Source organism: Columba livia, chromosome 5, assembly GCF_036013475.1.
Source record: "Columba livia isolate bColLiv1 breed racing homer chromosome 5, bColLiv1.pat.W.v2, whole genome shotgun sequence".
Classification (NCBI taxonomy): domain Eukaryota; kingdom Metazoa; phylum Chordata; class Aves; order Columbiformes; family Columbidae; genus Columba; species Columba livia.
Genome location: NC_088606.1, coordinates 17,992,341 through 18,008,175, shown reverse-complemented (window position 1 = coordinate 18,008,175; position 15,835 = coordinate 17,992,341). Strand labels below are relative to the sequence as shown.

Here is a 15,835-nt window from a genome sequence, read left to right as displayed (position 1 = left end):
AAACAACCCCCACACAAAATAAAACACAAAACCCAAACCAAACAAACAAGGCAGTATTATTGAGCAAAACATTTAATTACAAACCATTTTACTGTGCGCAAAAAAGGCTTAATAGTTTACGTACAACCTGGTAAAGCACGTCATCATAGGCTTTTTTTTTGTACTACTATACCACCTAGCAGCTGCTGTCATTGGCGAGGAATGAACAACAATTCACAGTATAGAATACCAATGATATCACCCGAACATTACATCAAAATATTTGTATTATAAACCTGAATAAATCAAAGGAAAACTTGACTACCAGCTAAGATTGCCACTCAAATGCTTTAAGAAGTCAACAACAATATTTGTACCATTCTGCTTTTACAGATAACAAAACTTGTTTTGAAGGGGTGGTCAACCAACCTGGTGGCACAATTTCAAAATCTAAGACTTCAGAATAAATATATGCAAATCCTTCACAGCAGTAGGACTAAAGGATACAAGTTATGCCTTCTGCGTAAGCCAGATAGCATTCTCCTCGTCACTTACATTTTTTCCTTTCCATGAATTTACTGATAGGGTCCATAATATCTTCATCATTTTTAGTTTTGTCAGAAGGGGGCACCACTGCCTCTCCATCTTCCATATCATCTTCATCAGTGTTAAACCACATTTCCTCCTCATCTTCCAGGGTTCTTGCATCCCTTCTGTATCTATGGTTTCTCAAAATGGAGCGCATGCTGCAGAACAGTAAGTTTTACAACTTTTGATTCAAACAACTCACATCAGTTATAAAACGTCTACTCTCATTTTAATTCTACAAGTCTCAAATTTAAATACTGATGAAGAAATCTTGTGGCAGGAAATAAAATAACTTAAAGTTCTGAAATTTCAAGATGCCCTAGTATGACTAATTAGGATTAAGTTTTAATGTGTTTTCAAACTAACTCAAGACAACAGAACAAGAACAGATCCTGCTAACAATTCTTAAGAGTGACTCATCTATTCACACAAGCAGTCCACTTTGAATGAAACTACACACACAAGCAATACCGCTTGCCAAAAATAAACACAGTAAAAAGCCCTAAACTTCCTACTTTTATAAACCGTAACCTTTTAACCTTGGGTAACTGTGTACTGAGGAAGGGAACTTTTAATCTGGAAATAGGAGGAGTGACTCGAGTGTTACATCAGATTGTTAGATTTACTGATAGAGTAAAACAAGTGTGACAATAAAGTATCCTCTGAAAATTCCCTTGTATATTCTATTTCTAAGTCATTTTGGTAGAGTTTACCTAAATATCTACCCCTACAACTAACTAACACAAAAGGCAACCTGACACAGAAAAATCCAGAGCTTACAACTGAACCATCTTTCACTTCCAACAGTGGGAATCTTGTTATTTAGAAGCAAATGCAGTTCTGACACCTGATAGGCTTCCAGCCTCATTACAGTAATGTTACATAAGTTTAGGATACAACAAGCTTACATTATTACTGGGGGTCCAGCAACTAATATGTTAGTTGAAAGCTGGTCAAGTGTTTGGAGCAACACATCTGGAAATCACACTATTACACAGTATCACAGTATGTTTGGGATTGGAAGGGACCTCAAAGGATCATCTAGTCCAATCCCCCTGCTGGAGCAGGAACGCCTAGGTGAGGTCACACAGGAACATGTCCAGGCGGGTTTTGAATGTCTCCAGAGAAGGAGACTCCACAACCTCCCTGGGCAGCCTGTTCCAGTGTCTGTCACCCTCACTGAGAAGAAGTTTTTTCTCAAATTTAAGTGGAACTGTCGGGGATTGGCTCAAGGAGCACAGACATGAGTTCACCAAGCAACTGTACGAGCAGAGCCCATTTTAGTTGACATAAGTAGGCCTTAGTTAGCTTGTCTATTAGGCCGTGGGAAAGGGGGGAACGGAAAAGTACTAACTAAGGCAGGGTTAGGATATTTTTGAAGAGATATGAGTCAAAATGTGATGATAATGTAGATTATTGAGGATCAGGGTTAAGGGTTTTAGGATCTCTTGTATCTAGTGTTGGCACAACTAAAGCTTTAAAAACTTTAGAAAAGTTAGGATGCTGGCTAGTTAAGCAAATAAACAGAACTTCTAAGGCTTTAAGTGGACTTTTGTTAGATGTAGATTCTGTAAGACATGCTACACTGCAGAATACAGTCACAGGAGACTTTTGTTATTAGCCCATGGCCATGGATGTGAGGAATTTGACAGACTGTGCTGTATGGATTTACAGAATAAGCCGAGATCCATCCACGAGGAGATTAAACAACTTACGGACCATTCACAGAAGATCAGAGAGGATGTGGGCCTCTTTGGCTTAGACGGCCTCATGAACTGGTTTGGACTAGGAGGATGGGTAAAAGGGCTTTTGCAGAGTGCTCTGGCTCTCTTAATCATAGTAGTAGTTGCATTAATATGCTTGAGTTGTGCTATATCATGTATTAAGAAGATTTTAGAGCAGACACTTGGGCAGGCTCTGCTCATTAATAAAAGAAAAGGGGGGAGATGTCGGGGATTGGCTCAAGGAGCACAGACATGAGTTCACCAAGCAACTGTACGAGCAGAGCCCATTTTAGTTGACATAAGTAGGCCTTAGTTAGCTTGTCTATTAGGCCGTGGGAAAGGGGGGAACGGAAAAGTACTAACTAAGGCAGGGTTAGGATATTTTTGAAGAGATAAGAGTCAGAAGAATGTGGGATGCGCACAGCTAGCTAAACCCAAGTAGGTGGAGTAAGTAAATGTGCTTAGCCTATTAGATAGAGACAAGTATGCATAATTATGGTATTTGGTATAAATGCACGCTATCTCGGGCAATAAAGTTGAAGTATGCTTTATCACTCATATTGAGTCGGCTGCATTTCTTCCTCCGTCCGCTCGGGTCTGGAACTCTGATGGGATTTCTCTCTGCATGGAACCTCTTGTGCTCCAGCTTGATCCCATTACCCCTTGTCCTAACATTGTTTGCCACCGAGAAGAGCCTGGCTCCATCCTCATGGCACTCACCCTTTATATATTTATAAACATTAATAAGGTCACCCCTCAGTCTCTTCTTCTCCAAACTAAAGAGCCCCAGCTCCCTCAGCCTTTCTTCATAAGGGAGGTGCTCCACTCCCTTAATCATCTTCGTTGCCCTACGCTGGACCCTCTCCAGCAGTTCCCTGTCCTTCTGGAACTGAGGGGCCCAGAACTGGACACAATATTCCAGATGTGGTCTCACCAGGGAGGAGTAGAGGGGAAGGAGAACCTCTCTCGACCTACTAACCACCCCCCTTCTAATACACCCCAGGATGCCATTGGTCTTCCTGGCCACAAGGGCACAGTGCTGGCTCATGCTCATCCTGCTGTCCACCAGGACCCCCAGGTCCCTTTCCCCTACACTGCTCTCTAATATGTAATCTCCCAACCTATTCTGTAACCTGGGGTTGTTCCTGCCCAGATGCAGGACTCTACACTTTCCCTTGTTAAATTTCATTAGGTTATTCCCCGCCCAACTCTCCAGCCTGTCCAGGTCCCACTGGATGGGACCCGCTATTAATCAAGTAAATTTTACAATGACTGAGATGCAAGCAGGAGACTAAATTATTTATGTCACACAACATCCCCCTGATATTCCCAAAACAAAATTTAAAAATTGACGTACTAAAAAAACATTTAGTGTATTTTACCTGTCAAGTTTTGGATTATCTTGTCTTTCCCTTTGTTGCTCAAATCGTAGTTTCAGTCCTTTGAACGTCTGCACATAATCTACATCTTCCAGTGCCTTCCAGTAATTTTCAATTACATGAGCTGTTAAAGATTTTATATCTTCCTATAGAGCAAATATAAAGTGACTTATTTTCATTCAAACAAATTTATTTAATACAATATAAAAAGTAACTGAAATCAGACATTTTTAAACATTCCATACAAAGCATCATATTAATTACCTTATGCAAAAACAAGTATTATGCATACAAGTGGAATTAAAAATCTAGAGCTTCAAATTTTTTATTAGTGAAACATGCATAATAGCAGCAATTTTCTAGCAGAATCTCCCTCAAAACGCATGAATATAACTTAAAACCCTGATAATGGATTATAAAGCCTAAAAGATCTTTCCCATTCTAACTTACAAATATTTTTATACTGACAGATTAAATGATACCTGCTGTAATCAGTCAATTAAAAACATTCTTTCCTTGCTGCAAGTAAATTCCGTGAAAGTAATTACTCGGTGCATTTGTTTATTACGAGAACAAGGAAACTAGCATCAAGGTTTTTCCTTTGTGGACATATAGTGTTGGTCAAGGTCCTTTCCAAAATGCTCCCAACTGTTCTGCTATTTCAGATCAGCATTGCGGCTCCCAGAGCCACCCCCGGCAGCTGGGACTGGCCCAGGTCTGCACCCTGCAGCATGAAAACTGCTCCTGTGCACTGTCTGGCTTTCTTAGCGCTGCACAGCCCCAGAACACACTGCAGATGAAACACGTGAATTACCAGCTACCAAGGGCAAAGCAACGTAAATCTTAATACTCTGGTTATTTTCTCTTTTGGTTATAGGCTCAAAGGTCACCTCTTGTGAATGGTAATACATCAGTAGTAACCAACGCACACTTTTAAATTTGATCTGTTTAAGAATAAACCTGAATTAAATAAAATTGACAAAAATTACTTCCAGATACCAAGAAACACTCTGGAAATGCAACCCAGGTATCTATGTGGGAAGGAGGATAAGAAAATAAAAAGATTATTTATTTTCTCATAGCTGTAGAATCAGCACATAGTACTCAAAGACCACAGCACAACAGTCAAGGCCACATATATGGATTAACTTTTTTTCATAGCTTCAAAACCATTTCAAAATCAACTCTTCCATGATGATCAAGTCATCTCAGTCTTGAAGTACCTTGAGTCCCAACTCAAAAAGATGAAGGTGGTCATCAGCACAGAACATTTCAAGAGGTGACAAAACCTCCTTGTTTCCTTACCCACTTACTCCTCCAAGGCTGCCTGCACCCCAGCTTGTCCCCACTCCCCACGTTTACAGTCTGTACAGCATCTTGTCAGAGTCTGCGCACGGACAACAGTGAGGAGACAGCACAGCACACACAGCCAACCTGGCATGAATATTTTAAGAGGCTCCCCATAGAATGGACTTTGTAGCATTCCATTAATATAATCAAAGACAACTGTTACCTCTTCTGTATGTTTCTATGTTCTGTTGAACTGACATCACAGAGCACAACTAAATTTGGTGGTTTTGTAAGCAATAGTTTCAAATGATGTTCCTGTCCTAACAGGCCCATCCACTCTGCACAATGAAACCTGACTAGGGATGCCTTTGCAAATCTGGGTATTGGGCCTACACTGAGTATCAACTGAATTTAATTTTCAAGTCATGGAACTGTCTGAACATAAGAACAAACGTACAAATGTGTAACCGATACAAAAAGTTCATTCAAATACAGTATTATGGTCACATTGCTATGAAAGCATAATACAGGGTAGAAACAAAAATAACTTGAACTACAAGACTAAACAATACAGTAATTATCTTCAGCATATAACAGCACTCACCACTCTGATAAATTCAAACATCTCTATTATGGCAGAGTTCATCAGATTATAACGGGAACCATTATTTAGAAATGCTTTAACCACAGGTTCAAACAAAAAACTTTTCATTATGTAACGGTTGTAGAATTCATCCTTTAGTCCAATAATTTTTCTCTTGAAACGAAGGGCACCTGAAACAGAAGTGTTATCAACAGAATTTTTAAATTTAAAATAAAAAAAAAATCAGAAATTACTTTCAGCATTCATGAGGGCAATTTGCAATCTCAGTTCTTACACAGCATTACATTATTAGGACCAGGTAATACATTCAGCTATTCTCTGCTTCTCAACAGTCTTGACTACACTGCTGAAGATTATCTATTTTATCATAAAGAAATCCTCCCTCATAACTGTACAAGTAAAACCACCTCTGTTTACTGAAGAATACACTACTGTTCAACTATGTTACTACTAAAATAGAAGTGTATTTTTGATTTTTTTAATTACTTACAATAAAGGTAAATAAAATATTTTGTCAGTAGAACTGGGAAATTTGCTTATAATTCCTATTATTCAAACATAAGTTTGACTACATTTAATTAAGCCCTATTTGATTAGGATGCAAAAGACTTCATTTTAAAATTGGAAAATGACATTTTCTTTACAAACATAGTAAAGCAAAAACTTCATTTACATCCAGTTTAAAGCTCTTTCTGAAACTCAAGTAGTATATGAATGTCCAAACACAGACAGGAAGCAGAGCATCATCTCACTATAAAGCAGCACGATTTGGTTAGCAACTGGAGGTGTACATGATAAAACATTATTCAGGAGTTCTAAAACCAAACTCAGGTGACACAGCTACAAAAGTAAAAGGTACTTCTTATTGTATGGTACTGCTCAGTCAAATATAGGCTTTGTTTTACTCTGTGTACACCAGAATAGTGGAAAAAAATCTTGTAAATTGCCTCCAGAATTAAGTCCCACTGCTTTGCCATTACTATGCTGAGCACAGCCAAGAAACTACCAGAGTTTGAAGAGCAGCTCACTGAACTTCTGTGCTCTTTAACGCAGACAGATAACTGTATCTCTAATTAAATACTTCTGAGAATTTCTACTACAAAAATGATCTTACAATTAAAAAAAACTTACAATGGCTCCCTTAGGATATTGAATATCGAGCTACCATCTTTTCAATCCAGCTCTACATTAAGAAAAATCCTTCTGCTTTTTAGAAAATATAGATCTATAAATGCAAAAATTTTTAGTAATACTAGCTGGCACATGAATCAGTAAGAGAAACAAAGTATACTAGTAGAATTTCTGTGCTCAGTCACGAATTGTCATGACCTGTGAACAGTTTTCTTCCAGCAGAATGGGGATATGTAACACTTCACATTCACAAAGTACCACTTTATTCTTTAGCTTTCAGACTTACACAACGCCAAGAAAGCGTGCTTTGAGGCCATGAGAACGAGTACCCTTCGCAGGATATCTTTGTTAATGATGTAGTTCTTTATGTGATAAGTATGATGTTCTACACAGAAAGTTAGCAATTCCAGTATTAATGCCAAGAGTTGGGCTGTCTGAAAATCATCTATAACAAAAACAAAGCCAAAATAATTACACATATCTCGGATATTGCCTTCGGAAGCTAACTTCAAATACCTAACCACAGTCTGGTAAACATTTCCAAGTTCTTGTACATTCCCACAGATAGTTTAGGGAACATGCTGGAGGGTATGTTTAGTCCTTAAAATAGATATCGAACAAGCTTGTTATCGACTGAGTATTTTATATTTATAGAGATATGGCAGGAAACCCTCCGTAACTACAGAAACAATTACATTTTGTCTGTCTTAAATCAGTGTTTGAAGGTTCACAGAGTGCAGACCTTAACACTAACACAAGCAGTCAGGATTATTTAACCAAATCTCATTATGTTGTCCTCATGTCTGTATCATCAAATAGTCCCCCACATGCAGCACCTTGACTAAGTTTGTATCAAAACTGTGATCTCTCATGCATTTTAACAAAAGTACTGTGTAAGAAATATCTCAGGCCCTTTTAATGCTTCTAGGACATATCCATACCAGCACATACAAAATACACCTCAAATCCTGCTTTTAAGGAGATCAATAATAAATTAAATACACCTTTTAAAAATATCACCAGATTGTTGACCATTAAAGAACACAGGTATTTTAAATAGCAAAAATCTCACTTTGAGCTAAAACAGATTAATTTAACTAATCCCTTGGAAATCTATAAAAAAATAAAAAGTTTACAGAACATTCAGGTATCATTTATGTACCTCCTTTTACATCCATTTTGCATGTGTTATACTATTAATGAACAAACAGTACTACTTCTAGTATCCAGCAAGAACAGTTACTTCATCACCAATCTCTACTTTCTTAGCCCGATCTAGAATCAATACCCTGAAATCCATGCACAGTATTGTGGTACACACCTTCTCGGGGCAAATCTGCATCCTCTCTAGTAATCCCTGACCTTAAAAAACCTTTATATATGTTTACAAGTTGATGTCGCTGAACAACCCGTTACGAAAAATTATACAAATATTTTAATTTTTGCTGAAGCAAAGTGCTGTTCACTTCTTAAATCAGGTTTCTTCACTGAATTTTAGATTTAAAAGTTTTTCAAATAACTAAACAATGAATCAACAGTTTACTTTGAACTATGTATCATAGCCTCAGACTCTCTTGAAGACAGAAAACATCCTTTGACAGTTATTCCGTTTCAAACATTGATATTCAATAGCCTTGATGTGCCCAATATTCAGAGTGGCATTACCTTTGCTAGGCTTGTCCTCGGTAGTATTGGCCAATAAAGGGGCTGTCAGAACATGCATACAATGTTTGTAGAAGAAACCCAAGAACTCTGTCTTTTCTGTTTTCTAAAGAATGGACAAAAAAATCATATGTATAACACATATCACCAAATACACCAAAAAAAACCAAATGTAATTTCATTTGAAGGTATTTACTTACATTGGCTGTAGCAAGCATATTTTCTGGATCAACTAAAGTACGAAGCAAACCCATGAGTAACACTGCCCCTCCAAGCTCTGGATCTGTGTCACAAATCATGTGTTCTATAATGAGGTTAATGAGTAATATATCCTAATAAGAGGGGAAAAAAAGGCAAAAAAATCAATTCTAATGTTACTCCTTTGCCCCAAATCTGAAGTTATCTTCTAAAAGGGTTACCACCCAGTTAAAAACAGTGCTGTATCAAAATTCCATAAAATGTAAACAACAACCAAACTAAAAAACCCAGACTTAACAGAAATGATTAACTTTACATGCCAGCAGCACATTCTGGTCAGCAGCGCAAGCAGTGAAGAAGAATCTTTCAAAGCAACTAAAAAACGTTTCTGGAATTAACAATCTAATTTAGAATTTAGTCTGAACTGAAATGTCAGAAGATAGAAAGCACAGAGGCATATACACAACAGACTCAAAACTGATTTCTGGAAGTGTTTTCTGAGTGCAGAAGTTTAAATTTGTATCCCCCTTTAGCAAATATACCAAGAGTTTTATTTCCACAATCGTACAACAGTGAATTTTATCATGCTATTGAACTTGATGAGTTATTTTCACCTAAAAATAACGCTGACACGTGTTTGCAAAAAACAAGAATAGCACATATAAGTAGAAAATAATATTTACATTTAGGAATCCCTACAGTAAAGGTGCTTGGTTACCACTGTCCCACATAAAACAGGACAGTCATCCAATGCAAGTGGCTGGAATCACCAGCGATATTCCCTGTCCCAGCAGCCCCTTCCAGCATAGAAGTAGCAGCACCAGCAGTTTCCAGTTCTCTGGCATGTTTTAGCAGACAAAAAAAATTAACTATCTCCTCTAAGTAAAAGACAGTGTGATGGTTTTTTCTCCATTGAATATCACTTTGAAATACATTTCTTAATACCAGTTGTGTGCTAGCATTCTCTATTAGCCAGCTACAGAGGATCTCTGGGAAATGTAAACCTCTGTCAAAAAGTGTTCTTAAACACTTAGGACCATAATTCCACTTTCAACGTGTCTGACAGTAAACTGAACATGGGTATCTTAAAAGTAAATTTAAAACACATATACATGCTAAGATCAAGACTGAAATTTATATTTTGCATTTTAAGGAACTCATCATTCAAAACCACTTTGTTTTGCTTGTATGACAGCTAATATTAACCACAATGGTGGTTTATGGTAACCTGTTGTACTTTCACGCAATGGAACAAGAACATATAAACAGGCAAACACTCATCTCTACCTAACAATCTTTAAAAGCATTATAGTTCAGTATCCTTTAACTATCATGACCATATTCCATACTTCTTCAGAACTACAGCTCACATCATTAATAGAGTTGTAAATACAAACCAGTAATTTCAAAAAACAATATGCACATTTCTGGGGACCCTCTACTTACATCATCATTCTGCTGCGCTTCCTGCATGACAAACTCTCGTACCATGGATGGGTTGTATTCAACCAAATACGAAAATATATCAGTGGCTGCACTTCGTACTTGTGCATCATCCATACCCTGGAAAAGTCAAATAAAATCATTCATGTTTCCTTAAAAGAAATGGCTTAAATGGAATGAAAAACAGAAAGCATATGGCTTTTAATTCCTACTTACAAGGCGTAACTATCTATTGCTAAAACTGAACTGACTCTAACCTCTTCTTTGTACATTTGACAACTGTTGGGCAGAATAGGTTTTATTGTTTCCCTGCCTTTTGGTCCATTTCCCTCTTTTCTTAATTTTACACCAAGAAGCACTAAAGGTAGGAAAGCAAATGAAAAAGCTAAGAATGCCAAGGCACTTACCAATGTCGTATTGTAACTGCTTTTAAAGGTTGACAAAAATACTGTAAATGTTCTGAACCTCAAGCTACGACAAGACAAATGAAGCAAACACTTCAGAAAACCATGTGAATGAAGCTTGGCTTACTTTTTAAAAGAAACCTCCCTGGAAAGAAACAAAATCGTTACCACAAATAAAACTGAACTGACTTACCAGTATGACTTCTAGTGCTGGCAGTATGCCCATATTTGATAAGGTTTTGAAAAATGCATCTCTGTTTTGAGGCTGCAGTGTTTGAGAGAATGCACAAAACTCTTTCAGAAAATTCACCTGAAAAAAAGGGATAATATACTAGTTAGTAATTAAAAAGAGATGCATGTATCACTTTGTACTTACTGCCCCTTTCATGTGTATTTTACAGATTTCTTACCAACTCCTGTCTTTTCTCCTCATCTGTGGCTTCATCTGTTAGTTGTGCAAACAAGTCTGTCAGGAATTTTTCATCTTCCTACAAAGGCAAAACAATACAATTTGTTTATCTGTCGATATCAAAAGGCATTCAAGTCTAACAGAAAATTCTTCTAAACCATTCCTCCTGCAATTAAAAATACATGCACTTCTGTACTGTAGTTAGTCATACCAGCATCAACTTTCTAATTAAATTTACAAATTATTATGTGTCTTGTTTTTGAGCTTTTATCATGTTCAACACCACCCCACCCCCTGACACTTCATTCTCAATTATGATGGATCTTGTACATCTTTGGCTCTCCTTTTTCTATTTTAAACTGACATTCTCAACATTTTGTCTACGCTTTCTTTTTTAACTCCTTCCCTTGTCACATGCCTGTGACATGCCCCATACCACACTACAATACTCCTGCTTCAAATGTTTACATATTTTGATAAACACCATCTCCCAGTCAGCTCTGCACACACACATATCTCTGGAATGTTATGAGATCTTTGCAGCAGAAGTAAAGCAAGGACACTACCAAGGGAGAGCTGCCTAATAGCAGGAACGATGTGAGATTCTTCCCCCCACCCCTGCCCCCTACAATGTTATGAAAAGGGTGAATTCCAGAAACCAAATAAAAGTAACTGTTTTTACTACATACAGCATTTATTGGGCATTCTAGCTGGCAGCAATCAAAAACCATCTTGTTATTTTTCATGCTGCTGTGCCACAGCATAATTACAAATGGTGAACACATTATAAACATGTACTTAGTCTTAAAGAAGCAGCAATATTTAGCTTCCCATAACCTTTACAGTCCTAACAACTAGAAGATTAAACCAGAAATAAACCTTCCCCTATCCTTTCCTCAACATTATACAGTAATAAGACAGCACTCGCTTTAAAAAGATACCTGTACATCTGTGGCACCCGCACACCCCCCTCTCTCCCCCTCCATTCCTTTGATATGGAAGGTGCAGACACATCTCCCCGCTCGCCTCCTGCAATGGAGTTAACAGCCTCCTTTGTTTGACCCCAGAGCCCACCGGCCAGGTCGTTAAGAGAGAGGAGTAGGGGCATGAAGGCGCCAAGGAGCCGCTGGGTGCCCACAGCCAGAGTGGGGGCGCAGAAAAGCTTCTGGAATGCCCACAGTCAGATCTGACAAGGCTTTAAAAACGGGATCCCCGCCAAGGTTGTGCCCGCTGTGTGGACCTCTCGGAGCGCGGGCCAAATGCTGCCATTGAGAGACCTCTCGGGACAGGGATGCCGTTTGCCTCACCTCCACGTCTAGGTGAGGGAAATAATTCCTTGCCACTTGGGCAGGTGCTTATTTCGTGCTTAAATATAAGCACATATATTTTCTTTAATAATTCCTTGCCACTTAGGCAGGTGCTTATTCTGTGCTTAAATATAAGCATGTGTATTTTCTTTAATAATTCCTTGCCAGATTCAGGCAAGTATATACTTCTCCTGGAGTCAGGGACGGCTCTGGCATTGTTTTTGGTGAGCCACGTGTATGCACACTGTGGATCTCCAGTGTTATTATTTGCTGTACCTCAATAATTACCCCAAATGATACTCGAACCTGTATTTATGTCACTATTGGAGAGCTAAACCCTGTTTTCCACCGGTTAATCTGCTGCGCCTTCTTTACTGAATAAAAGCTTGTTTTGGACTCTGTTGTCTACCTAAACTAACTCTGGGGTGCCTCTGTGACAACATCAGATGTGAATAGATTTTTTTCAAAAAGCTGCTGGAGTGTTGTTTTTTGTGAAGTCAGTAACACCACATGCAATAAACCTCCATCCCAGAACCACAGTGCTAGAAACCCAAGCTGCCTTGCTTATGTTTGCACAGCATAAAGCAAAACTATGAATATACTTCAGACACATCGACATCAAACTCTCTTCTGTTGCAATTATGTAGGTACCTCATCCAGGCTCACCTTGCAGCCCTGCTGAGAAAACTAGTACCTTGGTTCCAACAGCACACCATGCTAACGCAGCTATAGCGCTGTCACAAGCCAGTTCAGGATTCCTCCACGGCACTGGACAGCGCAGATAAACCCAAAACAGGTTGGCATGAGCTACTATCCCACAAGGCATTTCCCCACACTATAAGGTAAACTCTATATTTAGGCTATGCCACATGTTTCTCCTCTTGTTTGATGCTGTGCTTCTAGCCTGATCCAACAGTCTAATGATAATGACAAAGAATGAGTTCTGGACATAATTTCAGGTACTATTTCTGTGATTACCTCAAAATCAAAACAAAAAGAGATAGTGGAGGCCTCATTTGAAGTTTACTGAAATGCACACTGGAGGATCAAGGACTGGAAACAAAGTTTGACTTCCAGATTTCAACAGTCAAACATGTTCAAAAGAACTATTAAGGTCTTTGATTTCAAGAAACATCAATTAAGCTGCGATGAAAGAATAGAAGGATGTTTTACTACCTGCTATCCAGCTGTTAATATGGCTTGGTAAGTTTTCTGTTCTAATCTTTAACTCATTAGACGATACAGTTAATATAACTAAACCACAGTAGAAATACTGACATACTAGCTTACTGAAAAATAAAAAAAAACAAAATACAAAGCCCAACAACAATAACAAAAAGCAAACAACCCCCCCAAAACAAAGACAATAACAAAAAACCTCTTCTTTTGAAGAACAGGCAAATTATTCTCCATGATTTGCAGCGCATTTAAGAAAAGGCTAAATAGATTGCTTTCATTCCTTTTGCTACTTTGATCAAGATGTAAAACTAATCTCATCTATCAGAACTATTGAGAAGATGCATGCTTATCCCCAACTGGTTAGTGTAACCCCTATTTCCATTCTCCCCGTGCAATTAACTTTTCACCTCCTTCACAATACCCAACAGCAAGGGCAAGTCAATACTGCAGAAGTATCTCAGAATGATCACTAGGAAAAAATAATGGAAATTTCAGCATTTAAATATGTCCGAGCCATGATTAGTGTGCTTCTGCATAAAAAAGGTACACGATATGATCCAAAGCATTAAACGACTTTTTAAGTCAAAATGTAGAAGGGGAGGAGGAGAGCCTGCACTGCCGGTGATGCGTGAGTCTCCTTTATGTCCCACTGCAGAGTCACAGAGGCACAGGTGGCTGGGGAAGCTGCCCCCAGCAGGGCAGGCATTGCTGGGCAGGCAGGCGCAGGCCCAGCTCAGCTCTGACCAGATCCCTCCGCAGCCCTGCCCGGTTTCAAGACGTGGCCAATGCTCTCACCCTGTTACTGGGCTTGCAAACACTGGGGACTCATTGAGGGAACATCCTAACATCGGGAAGTGATGAAGACTTCAATGCTGACACACAATGTTTCAGAGTGAAATTGCAGAAGTTTGGTATGTAAGCATTTTTCAATCCTCCACATACCTACCATAATACAGTATTTTACAATTCTATATTAAATATAATATTGAAGCATTTCCCACATGATCTCCTCTCCCAAACTCCATGCACTATGTTTTTAAATTCATGGGATTATCCAAAATCTCTAGGCCTAAGAACAAAATCTGATGAATTAAGATGGGTCTGAGTGATTCAAAACATCCCACCCTTACATGGATAATATGCAGTAAATGACAATTATTCCAAGAACATAAAAACAAGTTATTAATAACTTCGCAGTTATGTCTTAGCCCTGAAATGCATTTAAGGAGATGTCTCATACCAGGTGCTTAATGCAAGGTAGACAGGTTGTTATTGATGGGGAAAAAACCCTAAACCCTTCACATTTAAAGAAAAACTGTGATCGCAACAAACATTCTAAATGCAAGATTCTCTCAAGCTGTAAAATTACTGACAAGGGCAGCGTATCTAAAGATACATTCCTCAACAACACGACCAGAATCTAAGGAAACACACAGTCTGAGAGCAGAGTTCACATATTTTAGAAGTCAAAGCACCGCCACCAAATGCTAGAATTACACAAGCTTAAAGGTTTTCAATTTTTTCCAACTGGAAAATATCTCCCCAAAATATGTCTGAAGAGAACACAGCGCAGCTGCATAATTCTTTGCAGTATCTGGCCTCTTCAGGCAGACAAGTACCAAAACCCATATGTATCTTAGAAACTGTGAAGGTCACAACTGTTTTCCGGGAAAACAAAACTACAAACAACAGTTACAGGGCAATTGTAGAATCTAGTTATTTTGCCCATGCAGAGAAATTATTAAATGTGCAACACTTAAACTATGCACATACCAAACACTAAGTATATTCATTTATGCTTTTGCAAGATCTGGGTAGATGCTCCTAGGATTTAATACCTTTCAAAGTTCATGAAGATAAAATTAAGCCAAGCCATCTGCTCAATCATTTATGACTTTAAAAACAAAAAAAACCCAGACCAAGTAGGATCACAAAAAAATACACTATTTAAGTTTGTGATTCAACTGTTAGAGCAGTCCTTCTCCTCCCAAGAGGCACATAAAAAAGCATTATTTAAAAGCAGGTCTCAAAGTTTCAGTTATCATTAACTTCATGTCCGTGATTACAGATGAATGACAAAGAAAAAAAAAACCCACATTCCTTTCCCAAAAAACCACCCGAGAAACTCAATGACACCTAAGCTGGAAGAAGAATATACTTTCTGTCCTATTTAGCACCTCCATATTCATTTTAGGCAAAAATAATATTTCAGGCCAGAAAGTTTCATAAAATATTACCAGTAAACAGAGAATTACAGCTTCAAACACAGATTCCTTCCTGCTACCCCAACAAGATTTCATAGTTTAAAATATTTCAGTCTTCTTTATCTCAGTCTGCCTTCCCACAAATGCCTTCATTTGCTACCAATAACCTATTTCCACTTCAGACAACATGCTAAACCAGCAGTGGGACTCACCTAATAATATTTGAAGTTTCTGAACACATTGAAAACTATTTTCTACAATGAAGAAGTTAGTCTCAGGAACCATTAGCATGCACCACTTGCAAACTTCTTTCACAAAGTCGTTTCCCCCAGAA

General features: G+C 38.3%; 1 protein-coding gene across 4 annotated transcripts in view; it reads right to left on the bottom strand.

The window, feature by feature from the left end:
* Window positions 1–15,835, bottom strand: part of PPP4R3A (protein phosphatase 4 regulatory subunit 3A) — a 46,686-nt gene that overhangs the window by 3,459 nt on the left and 27,392 nt on the right. For all 4 annotated transcript variants that reach the window (XM_005506148.3, XM_065063656.1, XM_065063657.1 and 1 more), the window contains 9 exons: window positions 10,813–10,890; window positions 10,596–10,712; window positions 10,002–10,118; window positions 8,558–8,689; window positions 8,361–8,463; window positions 6,982–7,140; window positions 5,565–5,734; window positions 3,674–3,816; window positions 535–725 (listed from right to left, as the gene is read on the bottom strand). In XM_005506148.3, the coding sequence (XP_005506205.1) occupies window positions 535–725; window positions 3,674–3,816; window positions 5,565–5,734; window positions 6,982–7,140; window positions 8,361–8,463; window positions 8,558–8,689; window positions 10,002–10,118; window positions 10,596–10,712; window positions 10,813–10,890 (1,210 nt within the window). The remainder of the gene's footprint in view (window positions 1–534; window positions 726–3,673; window positions 3,817–5,564; window positions 5,735–6,981; window positions 7,141–8,360; window positions 8,464–8,557; window positions 8,690–10,001; window positions 10,119–10,595; window positions 10,713–10,812; window positions 10,891–15,835) is intronic.